The 17,050-nt window shown below is 40.4% G+C and overlaps 1 protein-coding gene across 1 annotated transcript in view; it reads left to right on the top strand.

Annotated features, from left to right (window-relative positions):
- Positions 1-17,050, top strand: part of GLIS1 (GLIS family zinc finger 1) — a 285,319-nt gene that overhangs the window by 241,293 nt on the left and 26,976 nt on the right. The window contains 1 exon segment of the mRNA XM_054037066.1: positions 8,661-8,811. Coding sequence (XP_053893041.1) covers positions 8,661-8,811 — 151 coding nt within the window.

Here is a 17,050-nt window from a genome sequence, read left to right on the forward strand (position 1 = left end):
ATTGGCACACATTTTGTAATATAGTTAAACCCTAAATGATTTTGTTCACAGACAGACACGGAGTCCATGGTGAACTGGGGTTACAATACAAGAATTCCTGGCGCTGAGTTCCTCAGACATCACAAGAGGTCCTAGTATCCCTTGTGTGCTTTGTTAGAGCAACTCTGAGAAGCATCTGAATCTACAAAAATCTTCAGCTTTTTACCAGTCCAGGTCTTCAAAAAAAGATAGTATCCTGGTTGACACCTTCTATAACCACTTTTACCCTATTGTAAATTAAAATAGCTGAATTATAACTCCCTGAGAATAAGATGTAATAGGAAAGGATAGTGACTTTTAATGCTCATGATGTTATTGGGATTCTGTGATGACACACAGAATGCTCTCGAGTATTGTTACATTCCTTCATTCAGTGTGGCAGGAAGATGTAGGACTATAGGAATGTGGAGGAATCATTTTAACTTTATCACCTGGGCTCTTCAAACTCATGAGGGCGCTAGCAGCACCTCCAGGATCGGCTTCTTGGTCGATGCCATTAGCTGAGAGCCTTGTGTGGATTTCCCCAACCGCTTCAACTCTTCTGTGAAGAAACTGAAGGGTCATTTATGTCTCCGCAGGATGGATTGCAGTGAATAGTGCCAGGACCAGTCTAAGATCCCAAAGGTCCTCAGTAAAACAAAATGTGTTAGAAAACAGGGAGAAAATTGAGCTCACAGATAAATGGTTCAGAGACCATACCTCGCTTCTGAGCCTGAAGCTTGAGACACCCCTCCCACCACAACCTTGCCCAGCTTGGCCCCACCCCTTCTGATGTTACAGAAGAAAGAACAGAGAATAGGATGCTCATATTTCTCCAAGCTGTTAAAGCTTCATCCCTTTCTCCCTGACACACGACATTTCAGGTCAGCCCTGGTGTTTGATCCTCCAGAAGGCTGCTGCTGGCTCTCCCCTCACAGTGTCAGACTTTGCTATTTTTTGGTGTCTAAATGGAAGCTCAGCTCTTTTGGAAACCTGGCTTTATGCAGCTCTGAGTCACAGTCTTGAAGTAAAATTGCTCTAGTTCAGGAGTAGGCAACCTGAGGTGCCGAAGGTGGCATGCGAGCTGATTTTCAGTGGCACTCACACTGCCCAGGTCCTAGCCACTGGTCCAGGGGGCTCTGCATTTTAATTTAATTTTTAAATGAAGCTTCTTAAACATTTTAAAAACCTTATTTACTTTACATACAACAATAGTTTAGTTATATATTATAGACTTAGAGAAAGAGACCTTCTGAAAACATTAAAATGCATTACTGGCACGCGAAACCTTAAATTAGAGTGAATAAATGAAGACTCAGCACCCCACTTCTGAAAGGTTGCCGACCCCTGCTCTAGTTCATGAATATCCCGTGTTTCTCAATAATGCCAATCTGTCCCCAATATGATTTCTTGGATGACTATATCTAATCTGTCACTGGGGTATTTTTAAAATCTAGTTTTAGTAAATCTCTTCCTATACTTCCACCAAGTCACATTACTCCATATGAGACCCCATCACATATTCCATATGAGAAAGAGACAGAGGAAATAAATCAAGGTGGAGAGACTATTTTACAGTGAAACAGAAGTTACCTCATATTACCTGCCCCACTATTCCAGTGGCAAAAATGATCCATCATCATTTAGAGCATATATAATATAATGCTGAACATTACAGAATCAAAGTAAAAGGATATTCACACAGTCGCCTATAGTTTGTAATGATATGTTCACTCTTTCAAATAAGCAACAGTAATATTTCAGGACAAATCAGGCTAGGGCATGGTATATAGTATACCATATGGACAAATATATAATGTCCTTTTCATTCCACTTGAAAATGCTCATGTATTTTTTCAAAGAAACCACAATATTAATGTGCAGAGCCCTGGGCCTCTGGGATTACTTGAATTACTGTGGACTTTTTTTTACCCAAGTTAAAGCTGCAGCATATTTTAAGTATGTCAGAGATGAAAGCCAACAATGCAGAAATGAAATGTTTAAAAAGTTCCCATCCCCTGTGTCCAACTTCAAAGCAGGCTTGTGCTTAGGCCAATGGCAGATATTACGGGGAAAGAATGCTCTGTGGCATGAAGAGGAATCCACAGTACGCAGCTGCTCAGACCTCGTTCCTTTTTATTTCCATTGCTAGATTGCTTCACTGTTGCCTAATTTAAACCTCAAATATGCCACAGAGATTGTTGGAGGAAGAGCACTATAGCCAGAAACTGAGCATCATCTATGGCAAGGGAAGCTTTAAATGCTGCTTCTATCTCCATTCAAGTCCTATCTGGGCTCGCATTTTTATTATTGATTTTTGCTCTTACTTGGCACACGTCGTGAAAAGGCACTAATCACAGATGCTCAGAGCACTGGTTTGGGAACAGATGTTAAGGCTAAAGGTTAAATCATTTAAAATGTTGATTGATGACATGTATTTATAAACTGAAGCGGCTAATGTGTTAAGAGGCCTGAGATGCACAGTCCCAAACTGGATCGCGACAGCAGGCGTCAGTAATTTATAAGGCTTTCATGCAACTCTCTGCAGCTAGGAGATAGTTCTCCGATTAAAAAAAAAAAAACGGGAAGAAAAATTTTACAAACATTGAGAAAAGACGAAATTGCAGCCTTTTGGGAGATTTGCCATGGTCACAGAGTTTTTCATACATATAGATTTTCTAGGAGAGAAAATGAAATTTTGCAGAATGTGGATCTGAGTCTGCTTCCATTAAGAGAAAAATTGATCTTAGAGGGAGCAGGATTGGGCCATAAATGGTCAACTGTTATCCCTAGAGACTGATATTAACTTTAGTTTGATTATCATCAGTTTACTGGGTGCTAGCCATGCATATTGGAAGACAGTCCCTACCCCAAAGAGCTCACTTTCTTCCCTTCCCTTCCTGCATAGTAAACCAGCTTCACATGGAGAACTCTACCATGGCTGGAGGATGGAATTCACACCTCCAACCTGTTCAGCTGCACTATCCCAGTTGGAATAGCCAGAGATGGAATAGCAGCTGCTGCTCTCTGCACCATTTTTTGCAATGTAAATACAGAGTCTATATTTTCAGACTAGATGCATCCCCAGAGCACAAGAGGTGCCAGAGTTCCCCTCTCTTTGGCCCCTCTGGCCACACCCCACTTTGTAAGAAGATACCTGGTGCTACACTGTGCAATACTGTACATATGCATTCTTCCCTGCCAGTGTGACACCAAAAATGTTATGACTACCCCAAAGAATGCCGGGCTTGCTCTTTCGGTCCTCGCACAGGCTGAGCTTCCAAGGGGTGGGTCTGCCTGAGGAAGCAATCAAGACATCAAAATTGCAACAAATCTAAACTTCCAGTGTGTCTTGAAACTGAAGTGAAAATATGGTTAAAAATGAATTCCATTGAGCAATGCTGATATTTCAGAATAAGACCTAACACTGTGAAGGAAATAAAGTTAGTGTATTTTCTAAGCAGCCTTTATTTGCAGTAATAACATAAATAAAAATGTATTCACTTTAACTAAATAGAAGTTTGGTTCACAATGACTCAACAGAAATGACTAATTTCTTGTTGCAGCCTAACATGGAATCTACTAGTAACTCGTCTATTCCATTGTGTGTGCCACATGGCCCTAAATGTACTCTTAATTATAGGCAAAAACAGTATGCTAGCAAAGTGAACAGTAGTGTCAATTATTTCTCTGTATTTCAGCTTTCTTGCTATGCACAAGCTCTACATAGTTCAAGAAATCAAGCCATATTTCTGTTTACTGCACTACAAGTTCAATGAACATGCACAGCCCTAGGAACACCCTACAACCTTTAAACACATTTAATCTTTGCATCCTTGTTTTACTGGAGACTAGATAGTGACTTCGCATAGTGAGAAGGATGGACACATGGGTGCACTGCCCCAGGAGCAGCCCAGGGGTAAAATGGTGATTCGGAATCACTGTGCCTTCCCTGGTCCCTCCCCCATTGCTCTAGTGGGAAATCATCTGTACTGGTTCATACCAATGAGAGAATAGTTACCCATATGGGACATCCCAACTATACTGACTGGCATGTTGGAGGGGACAGAATCAAAACTCTGCCCATTTCTTGCCCATCTCTGCATACTTCTCACCCACATGCATGAAGAGGAGCTCCATGGAGCATGTTCATTTCACTAGACCACGCAGGGCAGTGAGGGGGTGTGTGTGTGTGTGTGTGTTATGTCCCTCTGCTTCTCTGTGGGGGCACATCAAAGTTTATGATTTGTTCTTAATTACTCTGGCCCCATTCCTGGTAGGTGCTGCACATCCTCCAATCCCTCTGGCTTTTATTTATTTAATTAAATGCGATCTGAGGACAGACCACACTTCTTAGGCTCAGGTCTTTTATTAGCATCCAGCCAATAAGGAAGAAAGTTATCCTTCCTTGAACCAGAACCAACAAACAACTGAAATTATAGTCCATATTTGAGACAATAAGACAGTCCATGAGAAAGCCATTAAACATTATAGACCCCAAGCTCCATCCAAGAATGTAGAATATGCATGCATGTTCACCAGCTGCTGCGCAGATAAAGCTATCATTCACTTCGTTTTTAATTTTTAAGTGAATTATTGATAGTGAAAGGTGGCAGTCTCACAGCTGTGGAGAGAGAATGTCTGTTTATTCACGGAACAGGTACTGTATTTTGCTCTACACTGTCCCTCCAATTTACCTGGGTTCAATCTGTGTAAGAAGAACATCTAGGTGTGATCTGCTGGCTCAAAGTCTATGTCTAATGAGCACTTGTCATAGCTTCAGACTGCCAACAAATGTGTAAACTGGTAGGAAGACTTTTGCAATGTGAAAATCAGTATATTGTTTCAGGACAGTGACCCTTCCTGCCATTAACCTTCTGTACTGAAATAAGATTGCTGAGAAGGTGACAACAAATCAGTTCTAGCATCATCTGGAAGCACCTGAACTTTCCAGACCTTTTCAGTCTGGTTTTAGATGCTGAGACAGAGCTGATTTCATTGGCTTAGTTGATCATTTCCCCCTAGCAGTGGGCAAAGATCATGTGCCCAAGATTCATTTAGGTCTGCTTTTAACACTGTTGTTCATGGGGGGGGGGGGGCTTTTAACTTATCTGCAGACCCTGGCAAAGGTGGATGGAATCTTGCTTTATGCTTCTACGCTTTAATCTAAGAGAAACAAACAGACGATGAGGATGAGTAGTTGCTCATCTGCCCAGAGAACTCGCTCACAGATTTCATATGGATCTGACTTCTCGCTTACCAATTCTACATCTGTGTAATACCAGTGGGAGAACTTTGGATGTTGGTACCATCAATACACAAATGACACTCAGCTCTCTGTTTCCCAGCATACTCAGCCTGATTGACTGGACTATGTGCTTGGTGGGGAGGAGAGACCTTAAGGACTAGGGAGGGGAAGGACCCAGTCCTCCCTACTGTCTGGTTATTCCCTCCTTATTCCGTCATGTCTGTTTTTAACTTGTCAGCCCTTCAGGGTAGGGATCATGGTTTCTGTGTGTGTCTGTGGGGGGGTTTAGCACACTTGTGGGTGCTGTCAGAAATAATAGATATATGCTTTTATATAACAGTATACATTTATTAGGGGGGATTTTCAGATGTGCTCAGCATTGACCTAACTCTGCTCCTATTCAAGTCAATAGGAGCTTTACCACTGACTTCAACGGGAGCAATTAAGCCAAAAATCATAACCTTAGACTAGATGATTTGTCCTATTTGAAGGCAAAGCTCCCATTGAAGTCAATGGGCACAGCATCAGAACCTTGTGTATTATGGAGTCATGGCAGCAAAAGAAAAAGGTTAAATTGCTATGAACGTAATTATCATGTATATGCAATAACTACTTTTCAAGTCTCAATAACTCTGCTGCTACTTTTTTAAAACGTAGTTCTTTGAAGTCTAATTTTGGCCTGGATATTCTTAAAGCATTCAAGGTCTTGTATAACACTTCAAACAGATTTTGTTTTTTACAAACAGAAAGTTTGTATAGTATTAAAATTATTATATTGATCTTTCAAAAAGAGAAATTTACATCAGTTTATTCATATTAGAAAGTTAATCTTTCTAGCAACCCAGAGATACAGACATGAATGTGGTTCTCAAAATGTTATGTAAAAGAAGAAATATATATAACTCTATAGTTAAAACAGCCAGAGGTAATCCAATATCAGTTTAAAACTAAAAAGTACATATGGATAAGGTCACAGAAACAAACTCAGTAAATTATTTATTTCCCTTCATATTTAAAATTTCAACTCATTCATCAAATCACTTTCCAAATCATTAGAAGAAGCATCACAAAGGGCCCCAACCCTGCAATGGCTCCAAACCTACACTTGCTGAACTGTAAGCATGTGAGTTGTCCCATTACCATGTTTGTGAGTGTTTACAGGATTGGGGCATGAATTTGCTAAACATTTTCCTTTCAATCTTCAATAAAATGAACCAATTGATCAGAGTCATACGAAGTCTATATACTATTATAGTGTGAAACTAGGCACCAGCAAGGAGAAGCTCATAAATATATGTTGTAATAAAATTGTCTGTGATTAAATACAGGCAGATCCATCTGTATGTTGATGACATAACTTGATAAAAAAACCTTTAACCAACAGAGTGCACTCTTGAACCTGTAAACATCTGATATAGCAATAGAAACAAAGGTAGAGTCATCTGTTGTGGAAGATGCTGATGCATTCTGTTTAAGCAAAGAATAAATGAGAACTGATATAAAGCTATTTTCTCCACAGGTGGAAATACGCTGTCATGTATTCCTAAATTCTCTGTCACATAACATACATGATATTAGTCAAATGGCTTTGTAAACGAGTCCTTTTCTTACAAACACGCATGTATGTAGTCCCTTTCAGCTCAGTGGTGCTACTCATAGGCCTGATCCAAAATCAAAGGAAGGGCTGTCATTGACTTCAATGAACTTTGGTCAAGGACTTGTGTGTATGCGTTCAGAGGATCTGGGCCTATCTTTGTAAAAGACAGGTAGCAAGCTCCCTTATATATTGCCACAATCCATTCCGTAGACCATGTGGGACCGCCTAATGTGCCACGTAAACTCATCATAACTTTAAAGAAACATCACTTTGTCTCCGTGGCAACTTGCAAGTCGTCATACAATTTTTATTATTGGTATGCCTCATCGTGTAACTCAGGCTGACAGCCCTGATGTGTAATTTCCTCATTTTTGAGGGTGTGATTCTCCTGAACGCTATCCTCATTCCATTTTTAATTTAATTCATTGAGATTCCATTTACTTCAAGATGTGTTATTTTAAAATGGGTTCAGTGTGTCTACTCCTGCTTTACTAGAAAGTTAGTTGATTTATTTCCAAATTAAAGTGATTTCCTAATGAAATACTAAAACGCCGACATTTTTTGGGTAGCAGAGAAAATGCTTTGGGTTCTGGGACTCTCACTATGTGGAGTGATGTAGTGTTATCAAGGAATTACATATTTTAATCAGCACCTGCTCGCCAGTCCTGCCAAATTTCCCCCAGGAGAGTAGTCCCATTTCCATTAATTGAACTGTTTGCTAAGGAGTACCAGTCACATGAGCAAGAGGTTGAAGGCACCTGGACTGGGAAGTGGCCTTGGGCCAGCTCACTCCACCTGATGGAATCCACCACATGCAGATTTCCCCATCTCTAGATAGCACCTCTCTAGTATCTGCAGCACCAGAACTAGCCCCAGCCCTGTGGAGCCAGCTTTCCACAGTCTATGGGGAAAGGGCTGGAATCAGGGCAGGCCAGGGAAATATGCATCTTCCCACTGCTGACCTCACTTCATGCCCCATGACACTTACATGAAAAAGTTAAATAGATCCCAGAAGTCTGAAGTTTCCTACAGGCACCTTCCCATGAGAGACCCTAGGGAAGCCACAGTCTGAGGGCATCCATAGTAGCTTGGCTTCATTGGCAGAGAGCCAGGAGGGCACTGCTGGGGTGCCAGAGTTGAAGTATGTGTACATGGTCTCTGCACAGATGGCCTTTGCCTCACACAGATCCCAAAGGCTCTGCCAGATTTACTGGCAGGCCCTGAGGCCTTTACCATGGAGAGTCAAACTCTGTTTCCGCATCTGATAATGGCAGGATGCAGGGTAATCTCTGCCTGGGAATCTCTGGGTGATTTCTTCATTCAAAGTTACCAAAATCTCCCCTGCCCTGTCCCCTTCCCCAAACCCCAAACAAACTGTAGATCAGTGATTTGCCTGCCAGCCTCGACATGAGACTTAGGACAGAGTGATCTCGCATCAGGTTTACACCATGGGCATCAGTGGAGTTACTTTGAATGTACCATGGTGCTAGCTAAAGGCAAATTAGACACACAAAGTCTAAAATGAGTGGTCATGGGAAATACCACTGATTAGATTCAGATTTAGAAGAATAATGAAATTGCTGTATTAAATTTAATCAAGGGCTTTTTTGTTGTTCTCAAATTAAGCTAAAGGTTACTTCCATACTGAGAGGTGCTTTAGAAGTTAATAAACATTTTTTTTTATAAAAAGAGGTTATTTTTCAGTGGTAGACATCTAATCTAATAGGATATGAAACAACCCTTCCATCTTCAGGATGCTCATTTTAGTTTGCAAAATTACATTTGTTTGCCTCACAGGCATGTACACTGGTTCCAGTGCTAACCATAATGGACCATCACCAGGTCTCCTGCCACCTACTCATGACATCCCCTCAAGACACCATCCACTGGAATCAACCCTTGCCAGTCCACACCATCATCTGTTACCTTTGGAGAGTACGAGGGAAGGGTATGTACTTTAAGCAAGCATGCCATCACTCTACAAAGATGTACTTAATCCCATGTCGTTGGGTTCATGTTAAACTCTGTTCAATGCATTGAGAAGTTTACTGAGTATGGTCTGAATACTCAGAATGGGTCTAGATTGAACATCTTCATTTCCTTGTTTTAAAAACAATTTTAGATTGTTTTTCATACTGTGTCACTGCATTGAGATTTTATAATTATTTTATTTTTAAATACTCTTCCTTGGTGGCATGTTACTGCTGTGGCTATGTGCACAGGGCTCCTCTTGACTTCACTGGGATACCCACCCCATTCAGCAGCCAGAGTACGGCCTGTAGAATCGTAAGGCAATGGTTGCCTGAGTGAGAACTATTTGTTTAAGGATTGCAGGCTGTCTCTCTCTGGTATATAACTGCTGTGCTGAAGTGCTGAGAGTGGGACCCGACTCAGGGAAATCTACATGAAGCCATTCCTTATATGTTGTATTAATAGATAATGTTTTCTTACAGTATCTTACCCCTTCTATCCAAGGCTCTCAAAGCACTTTACAAACAGGAAGGAATTACTGTAAGCCTCACAACTAGGGGATCTACCGCTCTGGCTAGATTCCTAGCTGGTGCCCTTATTGGTCGTATCTGAACAGCTCACATAGTAATGAATTTTAATTCCAATACCCCGTCATGGACAAGAGCACTCTCCTCATTTTACTGATGGGGAACTCAGACACACCGGCTTGCCCAAGATCTTTAGCAGTGCCCGGTATTTAATGTAGATTTCTTCTGTCCCATTCCAATGTCATCACCATCCCTCCTCAACCCCAATATGTAGCTGAGGAAACTGAAACCTAGAGAGACTACGAATTTAATTGTACCCTTAAGGTGCAGTCCTACAGTAGTGGGATGTGGCAAGGGAGCAGGCTCTCAAGGAGCAATTCCTCCTGGAGCCTTTGGGCAGTGCACACTGCAATAAACCTAGACTCCTCCTCCCCTGCATCCCGCCCACTCTTCTGGCCAGTGCAGAGGATGGGGAAAGTACCTTCATCCTCCCTTTTAGGCAGAGAGTGGCAGTACTCACCTCACACAGAGCCTGTATGCCGCGGCCACATTACAGCTGCCCCCAGCGCAGGGCACATGATGGTGGGAAGGGTCCTTGAGCACACACATGCCCCCACATCCTTTTGCACCAACACAGGACCAGACCCCATCTGTCCCTCAAAGACATACCCAGTGTCACGTAGGATGACTGGGAGAGCCCAGCTCTCCTGCCTCCCTGTCCTGTGCTTTAACCACAAGACCATCCTCTCTATCCCCCCACAACCAGGAGTCAAACTTTTTATGTTTGCTCCACTCATTTATTTTCACCTTAACAAACAGTTTCCATGCTGGTTTTAAAAGATGGGTGGATCCGGTTCTAAACTATGCACTGGGAAGCAAATTCTCACCTCTCCCTTGCCCAGCAGCAGACCCAGCATGATTCTACAGCATGGGCCTGAGGTAGGGTCTCCATTCGGGGGTCACAGATCCCCTACCAGTTGTGGAGCAGTTTCACAAGCATTTGCCGTACCCACAGGTAGAAGTGAGAACTAACAGTAGGAATGGGGAGAGAAAATCCACAATGAAGCAGATCCAAGGGCTATTTTTTTCTTCCTGTTGGAGGGGAACACATCAACCTAGAAGAGGAGAAGGATCTCTTCCTCCCGCTCACCCCTATGTAAATCCTCAGGACACTGGCCAGTGACTGAGTCTGGGTGGTGGTTCTGGAAGTGGGCCTTTTGTGAAATTAGCATCAAAAATCCCAACAGAAAACAATATAACCAAACTAAGGAAACATTTCACATGCCAGTTGCACAGGTGAGTTCTGAATTTGTTTTCAAGACATTTTAACATTTGGAAAAAGAACAGGAGTACTTGTGGCACCTTAGAGACTAACAAATTTGCATTTTAAATGCTCTAACTAAAAATAACAAATTTATTAGTCTCTAAGGTGCCACAAGTACTCCTGTTCTTTTTGTGGATACAGACTAACACGGCTGCTACTCTGAAACCTAACATTTGGAACTTACTTGCTCACCTCCCTAACAATAATAAAAACCGAAGCCATGGCGAACGTGAGAGCGTACTGTAGCAGTATTTCAGATTCTATAGTTGAGCGCTCTGGACTGCATGGATTCACTCTTATTGATGCATGTGAGCTGTCTTCATTCTGAGAAAATCAGTTCCCTTTGAGTAAAAAAAATAAGAATAAATGCTGAATCCAGTTTTTAATTGGAACCTTCTACACAAGTTTTGATTTCTTAATGAGTGCCAGGAGCGGATAACTATTCATTTGCTTCGGTCACAATTTGAGTTTTACATTGGAATGGTTTTCAGTTTTTGCTGAATAAGCATTTGTTCTTGTGTGAGAATAGTGTGCTGATTTATTATCTCCCAGTGCTTATGTGTTTAAGAAATGCAAAGTGGTTACAGAAACACTATAGTTAATTTCCTATGACATAATATAAGGCTGAGACAATAACAGGGTTCTAACTATGAACCAGCCATCAGAAAACTAAGAATGGAACATGTCGTTTGAATGTTCATTTTAAAACAAGGCATTTTGTTCATCACACAGTGACTGGGGATGTTTCAGCATGTAAAATAGCATTTACTATATTCAAAGTAAACTGTTATTTTAGGCATTGTATTAGCTAGTCCATAAAATACATTTGCTATATTTTAATTGTTTGCACTTTCATTACATACTGAAATAAAGACCATATTTTAATAGCATTTACTTAAGATAGACAATATAGTCTGAACTAATCAAAATTTCATACGTTACACAAGACCATATTAAATGAAAGTTTATTCATTAATTTAATCAACAAAAACACTCTATAATCTAATGCTTGGAGCTGTTGAATTATTGGGACTGTCTTTGTCAGTTAATAGTTCTGTATCTTTATTCAGATAACATACACTGCATGAAGAGAAATAAACATTAAAAACTCTGTATGAACTAACTGCGTTACACTTTTGACATACATATAGCATTTTGCCTCATTCATCACCTATCTCTGCATCCATGTTTAGGTACATTTAAAGAATTACTATACTGTGAATCAATGTAATGACAAGATTGGATTCCAGAGTTTAAGTCTTTGGAATGAACCAGAATGATTACTATCAAAAAGTGTAATTATTGAGTCATCAAATATGTGAGATGCCAAAAGCTACACGGGGCAAAGTACAAATAGTCTACTCAAGGTTGACAGAAGATTCAGAATTTGATTTAAAGGCTTTTAAAAAAAACAAAACAAAACACTATGTTCTACCATCCTTTGCCAAAGTCAATACCAAGTGTAGCACTCAGTTTTCCCAAATGGTTTGCTAAGACATTTAAATAGTTTGACAAAATTATCTAATTCACTTGAAAATGTTCTAACAGAATCTGACATCATTACCAAATATATTTACACTGGCTTTATGTGATATGTATGGAATTTTTTTAAATTGTGGTATGAAGTGCCCAGCTTGCTGGATCTAGTAATTTTACATTAATTTATACTAATATTAATTAAAGTAGAAATGTATGATTTAGGAGTATTTTGGCATGTAGAACGTAGGGCTTGTGTGATCCAAGTTATTTTTGTTTGTTTTTTAATTTCAGGTAGTGAGGTGTTACTTTAACATTATTTATGGCAAATGCTATAAGTAATGTCAAAACTGTTTAACTTCAGCAGTTGCAAAGACAGTAAATTTTGATTTGTAGCACCCTGAAGATAGAACAACCGCTCCCAGTATTAACCTTTGGCTTCACTATATTGATGTTATGCCTGGCCTGGTCTATACTACAACATTTGCATGAATGTAACTAAACCAGTTTAAAAAATCCATCTAGTTAAATTTGTGGACACCCCAGTGTAGACCCACTTGAACTGGTTTAGACTACTAATTTAGCTTGCAGTGATAAGTTACCAACTTTAACCTTTGTGTATATTAATTTAGCTAAACTAGTCTGAGTGGGTTCCATCAGGAGTTTATAGCAGTTTAACAAGATCAGTATATGAATTGATTTAATTAAACTGGTGCACTTTTCTAATATAAACAAGGCATCTGTTTTGCTATATATATGTCCCCCTCTTTTGTAGAATATGCGCACAAATACATAAAGAAGAGTCTTGTTTATGAAGTAATAGAGGGTGGTTTATGAAATACAGTTCTCTATGCTTTTATTTTCAGATCACTAAACTATTGTAGAATAGCAGTCATTCAGACTTAGTGAGCCATTGGTATAAATTGTTCCAAGTATTGCAAGATCTTGTTCACCCTACAGATAATAAACACCACACAGTATAGTGTAATCTCCACAGCATTATTACATGGGTTTAAAAAGAAAAGTAGATAATCTTATAATTCAGCATACATTAACCGCACCAATTATCATGTAATTGTAAACCTTGCTAACAGAAGGTCGTGAGGTTTAGGCACTCTTGCTCAGAATCCATTACATTTTTTTGCCCATGGATCAGCAAAACTGAATTTCCCTTCAGTATATGGAGTTGGAGCAAGGTCCCATTAAAGTCTTTGAACTCAATCATTTTGCATATGGCTATGTGACCTTGGTCACATGCATTACACACAGCAAATAGCATTTACATTCCTGGAGGAAGTCAAGGGCTGCTGACAAATAATGACAATTCTACCAATAAGGATGATGTATCCCTTAGGGAGGATTGGGACACTAATTGTTCACACTTCTGTAGCAATTTAGGTCGTATCCGCCATGTAAAATCTATGGCGACTGAAGAATTAATGAGATGATGACATCACAAAAGTCTTAAAGCTGAGCAAATGAGAGAGGATATTTTTAGTTAGAGCATTTAAAATGCTAATTGATTTGTGCTTGCTAACAGCTGTTTAACCAGGGAAGACCAGACTTGATATTCCTGATATTTTTAAGGTAAAAATGTGCAAGAGAAAATCTATTGCTATGGCCACTTTACACCACTCTGGCAGTGTGAAGGATCCTCCCATCTTAAGGCCTCTTTACATTGCCAGAGTGGCATGAAGTGGGCATAGTGCAAACACGAACGAGGCCTAAAGGGTTTCCTCCCTCAAAACCAGCAGTGGAAACAGCTAGTCAACCCTCCACCAGCTCAGACTCCCCTCCTGAGATGTGAGCCTTGGAAAATGTCCCCGTTTCTTTCCCCCACTTTGAGGTTGTGGTGGTAGCTTGAGGAGTGGGGAAGAATTGTGTTAGTGGATGGCAGGAAAGTAAAGTTAATGTCTGTAGGGGGGAAAGCCTTACAGGAGAGGGAGTGGGGTGGCTAGATAGGGGTCTCCTGTGTGGAATTTTTTGTATTATCCTGGCTCTGTGGCAAGGAGGTGAGAGGAGACCAGGGATGGTTTTGTGAATGAAGGAGTTTAGAAGGCTTGTATCACGTGAGGTGGGATCGGACACATGCAGTGGCTTTAAGGATTTCACTTTACAAGTAGATGGTTTTCTGGAGTGTGATTGTAGTGTATTTAGGAAATTGGTTCCAAAAACAAAACAGAAAAGGATAATTCTTTAATAAACTATTGCAGATAATTTTTATTTGAATAGCTATTACTTCCTTGCATTTGAAGGGCCAACCCCTGTCGAAGGCAGTGAAATCACATGAGTAAGGCCAGTAAGATTTGGCCCATTATTGGAATAGTTGTGGGAAACAAACAAGCCTCTACTATTTAGAGGACGGAACTAAATACCAACACCTTTTTTATAATAGTTCCTGGGACCAGAAAAATGTGTCATTCATTGTTTGTGGATTCCACTGGGACTACTTCTCGTTTATAATAGAATACACAAGTCAGTGTTTTATTCTCTTTTAAAAGCACTAAAACCCAATAACAAGAAACAGATATCTCTGAAAGCAGAAAACATTTTCAGTGGAGGTAGCCAAGAACCCATCATAATTTATCTCAGTGTTATGGATCTGAGCACGCAAAAGGGGCATCAGTACATCTGTCCAAAGAAAGAACAATGTACAGGTGCGGGGCTGAGGTTTATGTAACAAAGAAAAACAGTAATTAAAAGCATCTGGATTTGAATCCCAAGTCATTTATCTCATTGTAGAAAATGTGAACAGAGTTCATTTATAATCATATCCAGATAGGCCTATCCTGTTTTTAGCAAAATTAGCATTAAAGTGGCCTCACTTCTGCAATATTTGGCTAAGAAAAATATAGCATCTGATTGCTGATAGAGCACTGACGTTTTCCTGACTGTACCGGGATGTAGGTGGACATTTATTTAATATTATATTTTTCTAAAATAGGTGGATTGACATTGATGATGTCACTTTGATAGTATCTTCCATCCGAGTGTCTAAAAGTAAGCACTAACAAATAAAGATACCAGCCTCAGAGATGTGGTGTAAGTGATACAGTCTCAAATTAAGAAATAATAAGGCTACAGGGAGAAAAAGAGGTTAAATGAGTTATTCAGGAAGCCTTTGACTGAACGGTGATTAGAACCCAAGTTTTTTTGACTTCCAGTCATGTGCTGTAACCACTAGTTAATGTTTTCTGTGATAGAGGAACAGAATATTTAGTCTCTGTAAACCTGATATTCTTGTAGCTTTTTAGCAAATTCAGTGATTTAGAAGTAAGCCATATAAAGAGAATGCATGACAGCTTGTCCTGATGTGAAAAATCATACAATCATGTCATTACAGGGCTGGAAGGGATCTTGAGAGGTTATCCAATCCAGACCACTATGCTGAGCAACTAAGGGCCAGATTTTTAAAGATATTTAGGTGCCTAGTGGGGTTTTCAAAAGCCCACAATGGTTGGTATTCTTTAGCCTCATTTTAAAGATAAAAGAAGAACAGGAGTACTTGTGGCACCTTAGAGACTAACAAATTTATTAGAGCATAAGCTTTCGTGGACTACAGCCCACTTCATCGGATGCATATAGAATGGAACATATATTGAGGAGATATATATACACACATACAGAGAGCATAAACAGGTGGGAGTTGTCTTACCAACTCTGAGAGGCCAATTAATTAAGAGAAAAAAAACTTTTGAAGTGATAATCAAGCTAGCCAAGTACAGACAGTTTGATAAGAAGTGTGAGAATACTTACAAGGGGAGATAGATTCAATGTTTGTAATGGCTCAGCCATTCCCAGTCCTTATTCAAACCGGAGTTGATTGTGTCTAGTTTGCATATCAATTCTAGCTCTGCAGTCTCTCTTTGGAGTCTGTTTTTGAAGTTTTTCTGTTGTAATATAGCCACCCGCAGGTCTGTCACTGAATGACCAGACAGGTTAAAGTGTTCTCCCACTGGTTTTTGAGTATTTTGATTCCTGATGTCAGATTTGTGTCCATTAATTCTTTTGCATAGAGACTGTCCGGTTTGGCCAATGTACATGGCAGAGGGGCATTGCTGGCACATGATGGCATACATCACATTGCTAGATGTGCAGGTGAACGAGCCCCTGATGGTATGGCTGATGTGATTAGGTCCTATGATGATGTCACTTGAATAGATATGTGGACAGAGTTGGCATCGGGGTTTGTTACAAGGATAGGTTCCTGGGTTAGTGGTTTTGTTCAGTGATGTGTGGTTGCTGGTGAGTATTTGCTTTAGGTTGGGGGGTTGTCTGTAAGCGAGGACAGGTCTGTCTCCCAAGATCTGTGAGAGTAAAGGATCATCTTTCAGGATAGGTTGTAGATCTCTGATGATGCGCTGGAGAGGTTTTAGTTGGGGGCTGAAGGTGACAGCTAGTGGTGTTCTGTTATTTTCTTTGTTGGGCCTGTCTTGTAGGAGGTGACTTCTGGGTACTCGTCTGGCTCTGTCAATCTGTTTTTTCACTTCAGCAGGTGGGTATTGTAGTTTTAAGAATGCTTGATAGAGATCTTGTAGGTGCTTGTCTCTATCCGAGGGATTGGAGCAAATGCGGTTATATCTTAGAGCTTGGCTGTAGACAATGGATCGTGTGGTGTGTCCTGGATGGAAGCTGGAGGCATGTAGGTAAGTGTAGCGGTCAGTAGGTTTCCGGTATAGGGTGGTATTGATGTGACCATCGCTTATTAGCACAGTAGTGTCCAGGAAATGGACCGCTTGTGTGGATTGATCTAGGCTGAGGTTGATGGTGGGATGGAAATTATTGAAATCATGGTGAAATTCCTCAAGGGCTTCTTTTCCATGGGTCCAGATGATGAAGATGTCATCAATGTAGCGCAAGTAGAGTAGGGGCGTTAGGGGACGAGAGCT

The sequence above is a fragment of the Malaclemys terrapin genome, chromosome 8, assembly GCF_027887155.1.
Source record: "Malaclemys terrapin pileata isolate rMalTer1 chromosome 8, rMalTer1.hap1, whole genome shotgun sequence".
NCBI lineage: Eukaryota > Metazoa > Chordata > Testudines > Emydidae > Malaclemys > Malaclemys terrapin.